The sequence below is a fragment of the Bufo bufo genome, chromosome 5, assembly GCF_905171765.1.
Source record: "Bufo bufo chromosome 5, aBufBuf1.1, whole genome shotgun sequence".
Taxonomy (NCBI): domain Eukaryota; kingdom Metazoa; phylum Chordata; class Amphibia; order Anura; family Bufonidae; genus Bufo; species Bufo bufo.
This window is the reverse complement of record NC_053393.1, coordinates 115217720-115234881: the sequence shown is the minus strand read 5'-3', so window position 1 is coordinate 115234881 and position 17162 is coordinate 115217720. Positions and strand designations below refer to the sequence as shown.

The following is a 17162-nucleotide window of genomic DNA, read 5'->3' as shown; positions in this document are numbered from 1 at the left end:
ATTTAGAGCAATTTGTGGAATGCAGATCCCACTCTACCTCTGAATTTGGAGATCTCTTATTAGCCGAGGTCTCGTTTGCTCAGTGATGTTATATGGTGGTCTTATTCACATCCACGTGTTGTCCATGTTCTGCACGGATCGCGCACAAATTCTATCTTCTACTTCATGGCCGGATCTTCATTGACTGCAATGGGGTCTGGCGGTGAAGTAGAGGATCCGGCAGGCTGCTCTGCACCAGAACTTCCTGCCAGATCCGCAAATGGAGATGTGAACAGGGCCTTAATTAACTGCCTTTTGGATCAACTACCTGTAAGGCTTTATGTATGTAACCTATGGGCTATATGTATGTAACCTATGCAAAAAATGTATGATGTGTTACTGCCTGGTAATGTAGATTATGCTTTGCTTCGGAAAGGGTAAAATTTGCAGTACAAATAACTGTCAGATCCACAACACAATAGACGCACTGCAAATTTTACAGTCTGCAGCTACATGTGATTGGGATTTCCTAAACCGCATTCATGTGTACTTTGTAGTAGGTTTTTGGTGCCAAATCAGCACAGGGAAGTACTCAACAATACAATACTTGTATTTCAATGATCGCTAATGTTTCACACAAGTTTGCATAAATCAATAGCACAAGTGACCACAAGAAACTTGATAATATGTTTTATCAGTGACAGATGTCTAGTTATCATGTTATCAGTTGTTTACCTCTCCCCACTCTTCTTGCTAATTGGCTTTCGGTTAAAAAAAAAAAATGCTTTCACTCCATCTCAAGAGGGACCTGCTCTGCTGAAGTATCATATTGTATATGTCAATACAAGTCTATGGAGAGGGGAGGTGGGAGGAGTGAACAGCATTAGCAGTGAGACTGCACAGCTATATAGGACGTTTCTATGTCGGCACAAGTGCTAAATTCACAGTCCTTCATGTCAGCACCTCTCTGTAATGTCCTCAATGATCCTGGGGCTGGTTTTAAATGAGATGGTTAGGAAGCAGCTTCTTCTCTACTTTCTGTATGTACAGTGGATGGCAGCTGGTCTCCATTCACCATGAACTAGACGTTTAGTGTGCAGAGATTAAAACTTCTGAAATGCCAGATACAAGTCATATAGTGGCCAGAAATTGTGTTATTCCTCACGTACACACACACACACACACACACACACACACACACACTGTACTACTGATTAACGCCGAATGCACACGGCCGTGTTCCGCGGCCGAGAGCGTTCCGTGGTATCCCGGGCTGTATTTTTGTTCAGAGCAAGAGCGCACGGCGTCATTGGTTGCTATGAAGCCGTGCGCTTCATGCCGCCACTGCACTACAGTAATACACTCGTAATACACGCTGCTCTGAACAGGAATCCAGCCCGGCATACCACGGACCGCTCTCGGCCGCGAAACACGGCTGTGTGCATTCGGCCTAATGCAAAGATGATTGAAAAGTTAGTGATGCTTTAAGTGGTTTATCAAATAAATTCTCAAAGTGATTGTTATATTCACCTCCTAAAAATTCTCATATTTTTTTATGCAGATAAAACAGCTTCAAATGAGGATGAAGTTCAGAAAGCAGATGTATCCTCAACAGGCCAAAGTGTCATAGACAAGGATGCACTCGGCCCGATGATGCTGGAGGTATGCCTGAGACCTGTAGTGTCCATTGAGGGGGCTGTATTTGTTAGGCTACTTTCACACCAGCATTTTTGCTGGATCCGTCATGGATCAGCAAAAACGCTTCTGTCCTGAACGGATTCAGAAGCTTGAGAATGAATGGGGACAAAACTGAAGCGTTTTCCCCCGCTATTGAGATCCTATGACTGATCTTAATAGCGGAAAGGGAAAGCGCAAGTGTGAAAAAGCCTAAATTGTCTTTTTAGAATCTGAATCCTATTGAATGCATATGTGCTATGTGAGGGGATATAGCGCATGTGATTGCTGGTAGGCACCTTTTCTCCAGTTCACGTTCACCAGTAAACGAGTTCTGCTCCTGCCCACTTCTGCCGTCCTCGCACTTCCTTTTTCTTACAAGCAAGCTGACTTTAGTTTCTCCTTTCTGCACTTTCTCTCGAGGCAGTGGTCAGTTCTTTGTGCATTAAAGGGGTTGTCCTAAGAATGAAACTTACCATCTATCCACAAGATAAATGATAAGGGTCTGTTTGATGCGGGGTTCCCAACACTAAGACCCCTCCAACGACCATGACACTTTGGGTCTTCTGTTTGAGGTGCTGTGCATGTGTGCTGCTGCTCTTTATTAAAAGTCTATGGGACTATGTGAGTACAGGGCTCTCTCCGGCAGTCCCCTAGAATTTGATTTGAGCGGCCGCACACAATCTTAAATGCTGCTCCACTCAGACTGGAGGACAAGGGACCCACATTCTTGGTGGGTGTCCCAGCGATCAGACATCGCCTATCCTAACCACTTTAAACAGCCATCAGCTTTCACTAGTGATGAGCATTGTATGATGACATAAAGACGTCAACCATTCTTACGTTACATCCTTTAAAGGGGCTTTCCAGGAGTACCTTATTGATGGCCTATGCTCAGGAACAGTGGGGGTCCGATTCCCATTCCCCCAGGCAATCAGCTATGTGAAGAGGTTGCAGCCTCTTAGGCCAGTGATGTCACATTCATCAGTCACGTGGCCTATATGCAGCACAGTCCCATTCAAGTGAATGGGCCGGGTCTGCAGTACCAGGCACAGCCACTATACAATGTTCGGTGCTGTGATGAGGTCATAGAGCTCACCGGACAGATTCGGCCTATTCTAATGGCTAATTGGCAGGTGTGTCGGGAGTCGGAACCCCACTGATCTGATATTGATGACCTGTCTAGAAGTTAGTTCATCACTATTGTACTTCCGGAAAACCCCTTTAAATATGTATCATGCCTTTGACCTCTCCTGTTGAGACATTGACTTGATTGTGCCATGAATCGTTTAGTTGTATAGACAGTAGGGCTGCAGTAAACGATTATTTCAGTAATTATTTTTTACGATTAATCGAGTAATCTAATAAGAAAAAATGAATTAATAGACTGTTTTCCTTTATAAAATCTTATCAGACCCCCTGCCATCAGTCCCCAACACCCTTCGTTCCCCCCTTTGCGATCAGCCCCAGTGCCATCAGCTCCCCCAGTGCCATCAGCTCTCCCCCACCCCAGTGCCTTTAGCCCCTCCGTGTCATCCATTGCCATGTCCCCCAGTGCCACCAGATCAGCCCCTCCATGTCCCTCAGTGCCACCAGATCAGCCCCTCCATGCCCCCCAGTGCCACCAGATCAGCCCCTCCATGTCCCCCAGTGCCACCAGATCAGCCCCTCCATGTCCCCCAGTGCCACCAGATCAGCCCCTCCATGTCCCCCAGTGCCACCAGATCAGCCCTTCCATGTCCCCCAGTGCCACCAGATCAGCCCCTCCATGCCATCCATTGCCAGCTGCCCCCCTCCAGTGCCATGTCCCCAGCGCCAGGGAAATAAAATACTTACCTTTACTGTAGGGGCGCCGCTCCACAGCTCCTTCCTCTTCTCCGCGTGCTGCACTGGATCCTGACGTCACACAGCGTCGGGTCATAGTGCGCGCTTACGTGCACTATGTCCTGATCATGTGTCAGGATCCAGTGCAGCGCGGTACGGGCCAGCTGGTGACCACGAAGCACTTCACTCCCGCTCCGTGGTCACATGACACAAACGAATCCTCGATGCAAAAAAATCGCATTGATGATTTTTTTTGTCGAATTACTCGATTCAATCGAGTAATCGTTTCAGCCCTTAATAGACAGATGTTAACTATTTGTAGGCTGTGCGGCATAACTTCATATATCATGAGCATGTGTGTAGAGTATCTATGGTAGGGTGAATTCACACGCAGCAGAATATTCTTCCTGTTGTCCCATTCATCTGAATGAAGCTTTCAGCAGAGACCACCCCATTCAGATGCGTAGAAGTGATTTGCCACGTGTGGATGCGCCCTGCTGCTCAGTACCTGCCTGCGCCACATGTCAGAAGCCCTTTCAGTAAGGAAGCGTCTGCTTTTTAATTGTCTCTTGAAATGTCTGCACTTCAGCCTGTCATAAGTATATGGCTGTTGCTAAGCAACAGGGCAGGAATGGCCGTTTCCTTCAGAGAAGTAAACATCACATGACTCTGCAGAGACGCGCTCGTTCCCATACAGAACGCGCTGGCTTCTGCTTAGTCAGCCCCGGTGTAAGCTAAAAGCAATATCTGATTAAAGGGATCTCCTCTGAAGGAAACAAATATACGTGGAAAAGAAGTCCTTTATTGTCCAGTTACTGAGAAAGCTGGATGTTTACCAATATGGCTGCCATTAGAGGTCTCAGCTGAGGTGTCATGCAGGTGCCCCTGACACCTCAATGGCAAGTATTATGTAGAGGTATATTCCTACCATAAAATACTATATTCTTGTGAATATCGTAAAAAATCAAGGGCCAGATTTATGAAACTATTGAAAAAAAGGCTGTGTTGCCCTTAGCAACCATCACAGCGCAGCTTTCCTTTTGATTTCTGCTCTTGAAAAATGAGAGCCGCTTTGATTGATTGCAGTGGTCAACAGAGGCTTATTTTTAGACTGTTTCACATATCTCCTTATTAGTGTTTGCTGATCCAGTGAAGTTATGACATTTGCTTACAGAGTATGGCACCACCTAGTGTTCAGAATGTATAGCAAGATACACGTCCACAGCCTTGTCTCTGCGTAGTGATCTGTAGAGCAGCTAATTTAAATGGCTTTCTGCCCTACTTGTGAGGAAATCAGAGTCTCGACAGACTGAGAAGCTTCTGCGGTGGAAGCGACTGGATTTTCAGCTGCCAGAAGGGGAAGGACACGGATTCTGTCCAGAGCCTGCCCCTGTATGTAATGCTGGGAACGCTGCCAGTTACTTTAAACCGCTTTCAACAGCCTTTCAGGACTTTTGATATTATTATGAATCATTAGATAGCCCTTTTAGCAGACAGACAATCCCGCTCTCAACGTTGTTCAGTGTTGCTCTTTGGGAAATTTGCTCTTTTGGGTTTTCAGCAATAGTAGCTAACAAAATCTGTTGGAGTTGTAGAGGTGGCCATTGTGGTTGTCACCCAGTTGTTCGAAAGCGGGTAGGACTAAAGCTGCCTTATGTCTGCAAAGGTCAGGGGAGAAAAGGATCAGGCGAATTTCATCATATTAGATCCTTTTGGTTACACAGGAGGTAAGTTGCCTCCTGAGGTGCTGGCAGCTCCCCTCCCCTTTCAGAACACATGCATGCTCAACCTGACTTGCAGGTGTATGTGGAGGTATAGCGGTTGGTCCAAACAAGTCTTCTGCCGGCAGCTATCTAAGGGCTCATTCACACGACCGTATGAATAAGTCCGCATCCATTCTTCAATTTTGCGGACCGGTTGCGCATGCGTAGTTCTGTACTGCAAAAATTATAGAGCATGTCCTATTCTTGTCCGCAATTGCGGACAAAAATAGGCATTTTCTGTCATAGTGGCGGCCATGTGCGGTCCACAAATTTCTGAACGCACATGGGCTGGTATCCGTGTTTTGCAGATCCGCAAAACACTACGTTCGTGTGAATAAGACCTAAAGTGTATGGTCAGCTTAAACACCGCATGTGACCCCAACTATCCGACCGTTTACAGACGGGGACTGGAAGAGCGTTTTAGCGAACCAGGGTTGAAATTTAGCGAACCAGGGTTGAAATTTTAAAGAGTAAAAAAAAAAAAAAAAAGCTGTACAGCCCCTTTAAGGAACAGCGGAATGAAATGAACTGGCTGTGAGCACAATCCACCAGTATATCAGGTAATCGAGGAGTGGGTCAGCGATAATTGCTGTATTACATTGTTATTTGACTGTAGTTTTGTTCCTTTCCTCGATTTCAAGCTTTGGCCCCGCATTGTTAGTCATAATATGTAGGTGTGGACTGCAGGTTCTTCATTCTTTATGGGTGCCAGTTTAGATGAGTAAACAGATGATTCACGGCACTAAACCCACTTGGAATGCAAACTTCTTATTGGAATTGTTTTTCTGGGTGATTAAACACTAAATAAAGATTTGATATTAAGCGAGAATTTTTTTTAAATTTAGAATTTAAATTTTTTTAATACTTTACAATTTTATTGCCTTTTAGTGGTTTGGCTGCACATTTTGAATCTTTATGTCCTGTTTCTGTATTAGAAGTATGTAAGTGGCTTCCTAACTGAGCCTCAGTGATAGGGGGGCATGGTGGTCCACAGGAATAGAAGAAAGTGAATGTCACCATGAAAATGCAGTCCAATCTGGACGCAGCATGTTGTAGACTGATGGACACAAGCGTCCCTGTTTCCAGCAGCCCCCTAGATAAGTTGTCTTAATGGGAGGGTCCCTTTCAATGAATAAATCCCGTTATGCTGAATCTTTCAACAAGTCTATATCTCTTGTCTGCTCAACTTCTCCTGCTCCATATTGGATTGTATGTACGGTGTGGCAGGTTCACTTTAAAGGGGTTGCGTGGAGAGACCCGAATCGAAGCTCTATGGGACAGTTGGTGATGCAACAGTCCGACGTCCAGCCAGTATTGTTGGTGGTTCATACTATAATAATGGGACCCATGCACAATGCCCACTGGTTGTTGGACGGTTTCCCCAGTAAGTAGTTCAGTCTCTCCACACCCAATGTCTGATCAGATGCAATAATGCGTCTGCAAAACTGATGTAAGTTTTTGAGCGGAGTTCGAAAAACAAGGCTGCTTTCACCCAGAAACTGTTTCATCTACCCGTGAGCTATGTCTGGTGTCACACTTCAGCTTCAATGAAAGGAAAGGGACTCAAATGCAGTACTTCATGGAACCTGTGGACAGGCGTGGTGCTGCAACCCCTTTAAAGACAACCCCTTTAAGCACCCTGTACGGAAGCAGATGTGAACCACTGTCCCAGAGTGTCTAGAAGCACTAATGTCAGCTTCACATGTATCCACTCATATTTACCGGTGTACCATCTTTTGAGAGAAGGAACGTGCAGGAGTCAACCATTATCTGAACCTATCAGAACCCAGGTATATGAGCTATAAAGGGTGGATTTAGACGGACTGATGAGCAGCAGATTGTCAGGAAGGAAGCATTTCTTCCTGACATTCAGCTGCTCATTAAGTGGAGGGGAATCGCTGTGATCTCCTCCATGGTATGAAAACGAGCGGTCACTATTGCAATCGCTCATCCTCATACAGCTGCATTGTTTCTGGGCAGCAGATTACTGTTCATACAGCACGATCTGCTGCCCAGGATCAGTAATTGAGGTATTACCTGATGAAAGAGCGATCTGCTGCAGATTGTCGGGAACGAGCGTTCACAGGAGCATTCCTGATAATCTGCCCAGTTATCTGGCCGTCTAAATCCATCTTAAAGCCTGTTTTTACAGTGGCAGATTTTCTCCCTGATGGCTAACAAGCTTTCATAGTTACACTAGTCAGCGATCATCTGGCAGTGTAATACTGCCGCTGATTACCCGATGAACGGGCTAGTTTATGCTGAAAGATCAGGATTTGCCGGCAGCAGATTGTGCTGTCTAATCACATACTGCTGCTGGCAAATAACTAGACGGCAAGGGGGCGAGCAATGGCATAACAATCGCTCCTCCCCATGCTGTGGAGGAGATCGCTGCATGTAATAGCAGCAGTCTCCTCCGGTAGCTAGCAGGCAATTGCCCGGAAGGAAGCTTTCTACCTCACAATCGCCGGATCCGTCTTAACGGTATCGTCTAGAATAACGGATCCGGCGATGCGGCAATTTCCGGAACACTTGGTACCGAATCCGGCATTAATACATTTCAATGGAAATTAATGCCGGATCTGGCAAGTGCAGTAGTGTTCCGGAATTTTGGCCGGAAAAAATACTGCAGCAAGCTGCGGTATTTTGTCCGGTCAAATACCGTACAAGGGACGGGACGGAAGACATCCTGATGCATTCTGAACGGATTGCTTTCCATTCAGAATGCATTGAGACAAAACGGAAACGTTTTTTTCCGGTATTGAGACGCTATACCAGATTTCAATACCGGAAAAGAATAACGCTAGTGTGAAAGTGCTCTAACACAGCTTTAAGGCACAATGTGATTGTAATCTGATGACCAGTCTTGGTTTCTCTCTCTCTCTCTCTCTAGGCCTTAGATGGGTTCTTTTTTGTGGTGAACCATGAAGGGAATGTAGTGTTCGTCTCTGAGAATGTGACTCAGTATCTCCGGTACAACCAGGAAGAGTTAATGAATACCAGTGTATATAGCATATTACATGTCGGAGACCACACTGAGTTCATCAAAAACCTGCTGCCAAAGTCTTTAGGTAACAAACCTCATCTGATCTCTGCATTGGTAACTGTTCAGGTTTGGAGAACGTCTCTGACGTACATGTTCTTCGTATTTTCTGTCCACAGTTAATGGGGGACCTAGACGTAATAGCCATACCTTTAATTGCCGTATGCTGGTGAAGCCAATAGCAGAGTGTGACGAGGAAACTCATGACAGTCGGGAAACACACCAGAAATATGAAACTATGCAGTGCTTTGCAGTATCCCAACCAAAGTCCATTAAGGAAGAAGGAGAAGGTATGATTATCGCAGGACTCAGCAGATAAGGGACTCTCGGCTTCATATAATGTGCTCAAACTGGTCTTCATGACTTCACCTTCACTAGGATCATTTACCTTTCATTAAAGTCATTAGGGCAAGTTTAGCTTAGATCGTGTACAAATGAAGTCATCATGCGCTTTTATATCATTGTTCATATAGTTTGAACGCCTCCTTCTTCTATGAAATAATTGTTTCCCTCTTTTGAAGATTTACAGTCTTGCTTGATATGTGTGGCCAGAAGAGTTCCATTGAAAGAAAGACCTCCACCTCCTCCCTCCGAAACATTCTCAACTCGTCAGGACTTGCAAGGTAAACCCTGCTGTCATTACCAGTCTGTATTACCAGTAAGCATATTGCAGTATTTTAGGCAGCTATTTGCAGAGCTGTAATGGTGATGGACATGACTCCATTAGGTTGGTTCAACATGATCAACTCTATTAAAGCAGGCATAATGCCTGGTAGGGTTGATCATGCTGTGTAAAACAATATTTTTATCAAAACTGGTGTGGAGGAAAACTGGCTTATTTGCCCATAGCTAACAATTATGTGGCTGTGGAAAGTTGCAATTATTAGCTTTTTTTTTTTTTTTTATCACACTTGCTTACCACTTTTGGAAAAAGTGGGCAGGGCTTAGCAGGAAGGGGTGTGAGAGATTTACTATAATTTACTGACGTTGATTACTCATGTAGATTTGCTTTTGTGCACATAGAGTGCTACCAAAGTTTCATAAAATTTCTTAACAGGTCCATGCTTCTTACTGCAGTTTTTTTTTTACATTTTTTATTATTATTATTTATATATGATAGACTTGAACTTTTTTTTTTCAAGCATATATACGGTAAGTTTCCCCTAGTATATTTACTGATACAATATGTCAGACTGTAGAATTACAGTTGCCTCCTGCTTTTAGGTAAAATAACCTCGCTGGACACAAGCAACATGAGAGCGATAATGAGACCAGGCTGGGAGGATTTAGTGCGGCGCTGTATTCAGAAATTCCATTCTCATGATGGAGAATTGTCTCTCAGCAAAAGACATCACCAAGAAGGTAACAGAGTTGATTCTGGCGTTACAGCTTTGAAAATGATAGTAAATTTCACTTGATTTTATTAAAGGGGTTTTCCAGGAATTTTAAAAAAATGAAAATACTTAAATATTATTTTATAATAAATAAATTCGCAAATACCTTTCATTATTTAGAATCGCTTGTTTTGACTAGGGAGCAATCATTAGGAGAAATGGCCGCCGCCCTATCAGTACACACAAAACCTGTCCTAATCACACAGGAGGACAAGTTACTTCACCACAATGAGCCATAGTGCTGCCTCATCCTCCTCTCTGCTCTGATTGTCAGGAATCATGATCCTGAATACAGATGAATCTCTGTGGGAATGGAGATGATGAGGAGACATGAGAGGAGGGTGAGGTGTGGCTATGGAGCAGCAGCACTTGTATGCAGTCTCCATTACCACAGGCTGTCCTGTACATCCTATCTGTACTTCATGTCTTCTCATGAACTAAATTACCCAGAGATTCAGCTAAAGTTTTTATCATCTGTATTCAGGATCATAATCCCTGACAAGTAGAGAGGAGGATGAGGCAGCTCTTTACCTCAAAGTAACTTGTCCTCATGTGTGATCAGGACAGGTTTTATGTGCCCTAATAGGACAGCAGCCGTTTTATTTCTCCTAATGATTGCTCCCCAGTCAAAACAAGCCATTATAAGTAATGAAAGGTATTTGAGAATATACACTGCTCAAAAAAATAAAGGGAACACTTAAACAACACAATGTAACTCCAAGTCAATCACACTTCTGTGAAATCAAACTGTCCACTTAGGAAGCAACACTGAGTGACAATCAATTTCACATGCTGTTGTGCAAATGGGATAGACAACAGGTGGAAATTATAGGCAATTAGCAAGACACCCCCAATAAAGGAGTGGTTCTGCAGGTGGTGACCACAGACCATTTCTCAGTTCCTATGCTTCCTGGCTGATGTTTTGGTCACTTTTGAATGCTGGCGGTGCTTTCACTCTAGTGGTAGCATGAGACGGAGTCTACAACCCACACAAGTGGCTCAGGTAGTGCAGCTTATCCAGGATGGCACATCAATGCGAGCTGTGGCAAGAAGGTTTGCTGTGTCTGTCAGCGTAGTGTCCAGAGCATGGAGGCGCTACTAGGAGACAGGCCAGTACATCAGGAGATGTGGAGGAGGCCGTAGGAGGGCAACAACCCAGCAGCAGGACCGCTACCTCCGCCTTTGTGCAAGGAGGAACAGGAGGAGCACTGCCAGAGCCCTGCAAAATGACCTCCAGCAGGTCACAAATGTGCATGTGTCTGCTCAAACGGTCAGAAACAGACTCCATGAGGGTGATATGAGGGCCCGACGTTTCACAGGTGGGGGTTGTGTGGACGATGTAAGTCCCTTTATTTTGGAGAAAACGTCACCAGAGTACTTGGCGGAGATATATACGGCATTAACTGCTGACAGTGGTGCTCAGCCCAACATGTAACTAGATTGTTACTATTGCGATATACTTGTACAAAAAGAAGACAAGGGCGGCACTCCCCGATACTTGCAGACGTAGTTTCTTTATTTTATTTCGATATAAGGTAGGGAGCAGAATACATATATATGTGCATCAGCAGGATAAGGCCTTATCCTGCTGATGCACATATATATGTAGTCTGCTCCCTACCTTATACCGAAATGGAAAAAAGAAACTACGTCTGCAAGTATCGGTGTCTTCTTTTTGTACATGTTTGTCATATATGCCTGGAGATTTTCTGAGGACATACACCAAACGTAGGGCTCCATTGTCTAATCTTTCTAATTGTACTGAAAGGGCTTCTAGTGGCGTGTTTACACAGCCCTATTGTTATGCGGATTATCGGGAGCGAACGCTATTTTCCAATATTCTGTCTGTCAAAACGCTGGTTCATCGGATGAAACAGTTGTACAGGCAACTAAATTATCACTGCTGCCCAGATACCATGCAGCGGAGTGAGGATGAGTGATGGCCGTAGCTCGTCCGCATACTGTGGAGGTGATCGCTGCATGTAAATGTAGCGCTTCACCCCCACTGAACGAGCAGCCAGTTGTCGGGAAGAAACACTTCCTTCGTGATAATCAGCTGCTCCTTGGAGCGTGTAAACCTGCCATAAAGCTTGTTGTGAGCATTGCTGCCTAGCCTAAGAAACTTTACACATGCAGCATAAAATATACCAATTAATACATCTGATTAGCAAATTTTAATATTGCCGTCATCTCTTCTTCCTTCAGTTCTCAGGGTAGGGCTTGCTTTAAGTCCTATATACCGATTTTCATTGTCTGACGGCACGGTTGTCGCTGCCCAAACGAGGAGCAAGCTCATCCGCTCTCCGAATACAAATGAACCTCAGCTTGTAATATCCATTCACATGCTTCAAAGGTAAGGACCTATGGGGCTGCCTATTTCTGACTTGGTCAAGTGACTTTGTGTTCGGGATTTACAGTGTCTGGCAAAGCAAGTCAAAAAAGCAGTGTATCCCTGCATACAGAAACACTAATGGACCATTATTCTGACTGATTGCGTGTTTGTCATGGGCTACAGGTGCAAGGCTTGTCGGGTGTAGGGTTACAGAGACCATGGAACCAAGCCTATGTATGGCTGTAAGCTTTTAGGACTTGAGCGCCTGTGTGTGAAGATTTGCAGCACTGAGCATTTGCAAAACAGGTGTTTTGTAGCTGAGAATCTATAGTTAGCCGGCTTCAGATTGTCCTCGCTGCGATCAGACTTTTGTAGTGGGCTTGTTATTCTATGTCAGAGATCAGCAACCTTTGGCACTCCAGCTGGTGTGGAACTACAACTCCCAGCATGCACACTTACTCAGCTGTTCCTATAACTCCCACAGTAGTGAAATGAGGATTCTGGGAGTTGTAGTTTCAGAACAGCTGCAGTGCCGCCGGAGGTAGCTGATCCCTGTTCTAGTTAATGACTTGTTTTAAGATGACCTTACTGAGGTTTACACACTTTCTTTTTGACTATTTTGTCTGATCTGAACTTATAATCGCACTAAATTCAGCACATTTATTTTTCCTCTGTACTAAAAAGATTTTATAAGTGTGTGTATGTATGTATGTGTGTGTGTGTGTGTATATATATATATATCTGTTGGACAAACTGCAGCACCTGCTACGTCTTAGGCTACTTTCACACTTGCGTTTTGTGCAGATCCGTCATCGACGGATCCGTTCAGATAATACAACCGTCTGCATCAGTTCAGAACAGATCCGTTTGTATTATCTTTAGCGTAGCCAAGACGGATCCGTCTTGAATACCATTGAAAGTCAATAAAGGACTGATCCGTTTTCTATTGTGCCAGGTTGTGTCATAGAAAACGGATCCGTCCCCATTGACTTACATTGTGTGTCAGGACGGATCCATTTGGCTCAGTTTCATCAGACGGACACCAAAACGCTGCAAGCAGCGTTTTGGTGTACGTCTCCAAAGCGGAATGGAGACTGAACTGAGGCATTCTGAGCGGATCCTTTTCCATTCAGTATGCATTAGAATGCAAACTGATCCGTTTTGGACCGCTTGTAAGTGCCCTGAACTGATCTCACAAACGGAAAGCCAAAACGCGAGTGTGAAAGTAGACTTAAAGGGATCTTCTCATTTCAGCCATTTATGGCATATCCACTTGATATGTCTGGTCAAGTCGATCCTATGGGCAGAATTACAGAAACGGCCGAGCTCACTGTGTTGTTGTAAGGGTCCATTCACACGTACGTGAATGTGTCCACACCCGTTCTGCAATTCTGCGGAATGGGTGCAGACCCATTCATTCTCTGAGGGGCAGAAATGGATGTGGACAGCACACAGTGTGTTGTCCGCATCCGCATTTCCTCCGGATCGCGCCCCCGATCTTCTGGTCCGCGGCTCTTGAACAAAATAGAACATGTCCTATTCTTGTCCACAATTGCGGACAAGAATAGGCAGTTCTACGGGGGTGCCAGCCGGATCCGCAATACACTATGGACGTGTGAATGGACCCTAAATGTGACATCACTGCTGCAGCCGGCTAAACATTGCATGGCAAAGAATTGCTGTAATGTGAAGGAGATCTGTACAAGGATTAGTCTCCTTGTCATATACTCGGGATAAACCTTGGCGTTTCTATGTGGAATCCGTGGAAATAGGTGGCAAGCTCCTTATTTCCATGGCATAGCGTGTGAACAGGGTTGTGGCCCGTTGTAGATTTTGTTGCATAATCTCGGTGAGCAAAATGATGTATAAATTATTATATTTTTTTTGTCTCCCAGAGAGCAGAATATATGTGGAATGAATCAGGACATGACTGGACAAAACATGGGTAAGACGTTAGACCCTCTTTCCAGCAGCCCAGCTCATCACGCAGCGTGCAGCGGGAACCCTGGTCAGGACATGACCATAAGTAGCAATATGAATTACGCCATAAATGGCCCAAAGGAACAAATGGGCTTGTCATCTGGCAGATATGTTGGCTCGGGAGGGATGAACCATGTCTCCAACATGCAAGCTGCCACTCCTCAGGGTAATAACTATGCACTCAAAATGAATAGCCCTTCACAGGGAAGTCCTGGCCTGGGCCAGGGTCAGCCTAACTCTATGCTTTCTCCAAGGCATCGTGTAAGCCCGGGAGTGGCAGGAAGTCCTCGGCTTGCACCCAGTCAGTTTTCCCCTGCAGGAAGTTTGCATTCGCCAGTTTGTAGTAGCACAGGAAATAGCCATAGTTTTGCCAATAGCTCTTTGAATGCACTTCAGGCTCTTAGTGAGGGCCACGGGGTTCCTCATGCCCCACCCATGGCATCACCTGACCTGAAAAGCGGGAATGTACAAAATTCGCCAGGTAGCATGAACCCGCCCCAGCTGAGAAAAATGGGGAGTGTGGAATCTTTCGGGCTTTATGGGGAGCAGCCTGAGGCTGGAGCTGTTCAAGCAGAGACTAACTGCCGCCCATCAGACCCGAAGGATTGCGGTGACAGCATGGCTCCTGGTGGGGACAAAATGGACGGGCCCAACAGACTGATGGACAGCAAAAGCCAGACAAAACTATTGCAGTTACTTACCACCAAATCTGATCAGATGGAGCCCTCACCACTTAACTCTTTGGGAGATACAAACAACAGAGACTCCTTGGGACACTTTGCAGCGAATAGTATGTCTGCCTCAGCACATGGAACCTCACTGAAAGAGAAGCATAAAATTTTGCACAGACTTCTTCAGGACAGCAGCTCGCCTGTTGACCTGGCCAAGCTCACAGCAGAGGCCACTGGGAAAGAACTGAATCAGGAGTCCAATAGCACAGGCCCTGGCTCGGATGTTGCTATAAAGCAGGAACCAGTCAGCCCCAAAAAGAAAGAAAATGCACTACTTCGTTACTTGTTGGATAAGGATGACAGCAAGGATAATCAAGCCGATATCACGCCCAAGCTGGAGCGCCTGGAGAACAAGATGGACCCTGGGAACTGCACCAGGCCGGCATCAGTAAAGATTGAAAAAGAGGAGCCTGTATTTTCATCGGATCAGGTAAGAACAGATAATGTGTGTTTTTTCTGCAGATATATTGTACTTGGTGGTTTGCTTCAGATTAGTTATTTAATACGGTTTGTCTGATTTTGCTATATTGATGACCTAACTAGGATAGGTCATCGGTATCAGAGCAGAGGACTGTCAGCACCCCAGCCTATCCGCTGTTTGAAGAGAAAGCAGCTCGTACGAGCGCTGCGCTTTACTCACTGTTGATATTGCAGCGGTGAGCAGTGTAATTACAGCTCCAACGTCCATATATATACACTTGAATAGGAAGGAGCCGTCCCATTGAAGTGAATGGGGACGGCGGAGTTGTAGTTACACTGCTTGTACGAGCACTGCGTTCTCTTCAAACAGCTGATCGCTGCAGCACTTGGGCCCCCGCGGATCTGATTTTGATGACTAGAGATGAGCAAATTTCATATTTTGAATTTATTTCAAGCTTCGTTTACTAGTAAAAGGTGAATTGCGTTATGGATTTTTTTACCACTGACCATAACATAATTCTATGACAGAGCGCCTTTAGAGGCATTCCGTTATTCATTCCGTCATAATAGAAGTCTATGGACTGCAAAACGGATCCGTCCCGTTTTTAGTTATGTAAGGGAGTCCTCTCCTGCATAACTGAAACCGGACGGATCCGTTATGCAGCCCCTAGACTTCTATTATGACGGAATGAATAACGGAATGCCTCTAAAGGCGTTCTGGTCCGTGGTAACGGAATCCATAACGCAATTCACCTTTTACCAGTAAACGAATCGCAAACAAATTTTATAACCGGAAATTCGCTCATCTCTATTAATGACCTATCCTCAGGATAGATCACAAATATAACAAAAGCGGACAAAATTTTAGATTTTTTTGAAAATATCAATTTAGTGATGCATCTTTAACCCCTTAAGGACACAGCCTTATTTCACCTTAAGGACCAGGCCATTTTTTGCAAATCTGACCAGTGTCACTTCAAGTGGTGATAACTTTAAAACGCTTTGACTTATCCAGGCCATTCTGAGATTGTTTTTTCGTCACATATTGTACTTCATGACACTGGTAAAATGAAGTCCAAAAATTTTATTTTTTTTGCATAAAAAAATACCTAATTTACCAAAAATTTGGAAAAATTTGCAAATATCAAAGTTTCAGTTTCTCTACTTCTGTAATACATAGTAATACCCCCAAAAATTGTGATGACTTACCATTCCCCATATGTCTACTTCATGTTTGAATTATTTTGGGAATGATATTTTATTTTTTGGGGATGTTACAAGGCTTAGAAGTTTAGAAGCAAATCTTGAAATTTTTCAGAAATTTACAAAAACCCAATTTTTAGGGACCACTACAGCTCTGAAGTCACTTTGCGAGGCTTACATAATAGAAACCGCCCAAAAATGACCCCATTCTATAAACTACGCCCCTCAAGGTATTCAAAACTGATTTGACAAACTTTGTTAACCCTTTAGGTGTTGCACAAGAGTTATTGGCAAATGGGGATAAAATTTGAGAATTTCATTTTTTTGCCTAATTTTCCATTTTAACCCATTTTTTCCACTAACAAAGGGTTAACAGCCAAACAAGACTGTATCTTTATTGCCCTGACTCTGCCGTTTACAGAAACACCCAATATGTGGCCGTAAACTACTGTACGGCCACACAGTGGGGCGCAGAGTGAAAGATGTGCCGTTTGGTTTTTGGAAGGCAGATTTTGCTGGACTGTTTTTTTGACACCATGTCCCATTTGAAGCCCCCTGATGCACCCCTAGAGTAGAAACTCCATAAAAATGACCCCATCTAAGAAACTACACCCCTCAAGGTATTCAAAACTGATTTTACAAACGTTGTTAACCCTTTAGGTGTTGCACAAGATTTAATGAAAAATCGAGATACAATTTCAAAATTTCACTTTTTTGGCAGATTTTCCATTTTAATATTTTTTTTCCAGTTACAAAGCAAGGGTTAACAGCCAAACAAAACTCATTATTTATGGCCCTGATTCTGTAGTTTACAGAAAC

General features: G+C 44.3%; 1 protein-coding gene across 8 annotated transcripts in view; it reads left to right on the top strand.

Annotated features, from left to right (window-relative positions):
• NCOA2 (nuclear receptor coactivator 2) overlaps window positions 1–17162 on the top strand; it is a 219980-nt gene that overhangs the window by 172167 nt on the left and 30651 nt on the right. For all 8 annotated transcript variants that reach the window (XM_040433417.1, XM_040433418.1, XM_040433421.1 and 5 more), the window contains 7 exons: window positions 1541–1641; window positions 8134–8311; window positions 8403–8573; window positions 8805–8906; window positions 9508–9645; window positions 11883–12030; window positions 13905–15150. In XM_040433417.1, coding sequence (XP_040289351.1) covers window positions 1541–1641; window positions 8134–8311; window positions 8403–8573; window positions 8805–8906; window positions 9508–9645; window positions 11883–12030; window positions 13905–15150 — 2084 coding nt within the window. The remainder of the gene's footprint in view (window positions 1–1540; window positions 1642–8133; window positions 8312–8402; window positions 8574–8804; window positions 8907–9507; window positions 9646–11882; window positions 12031–13904; window positions 15151–17162) is intronic.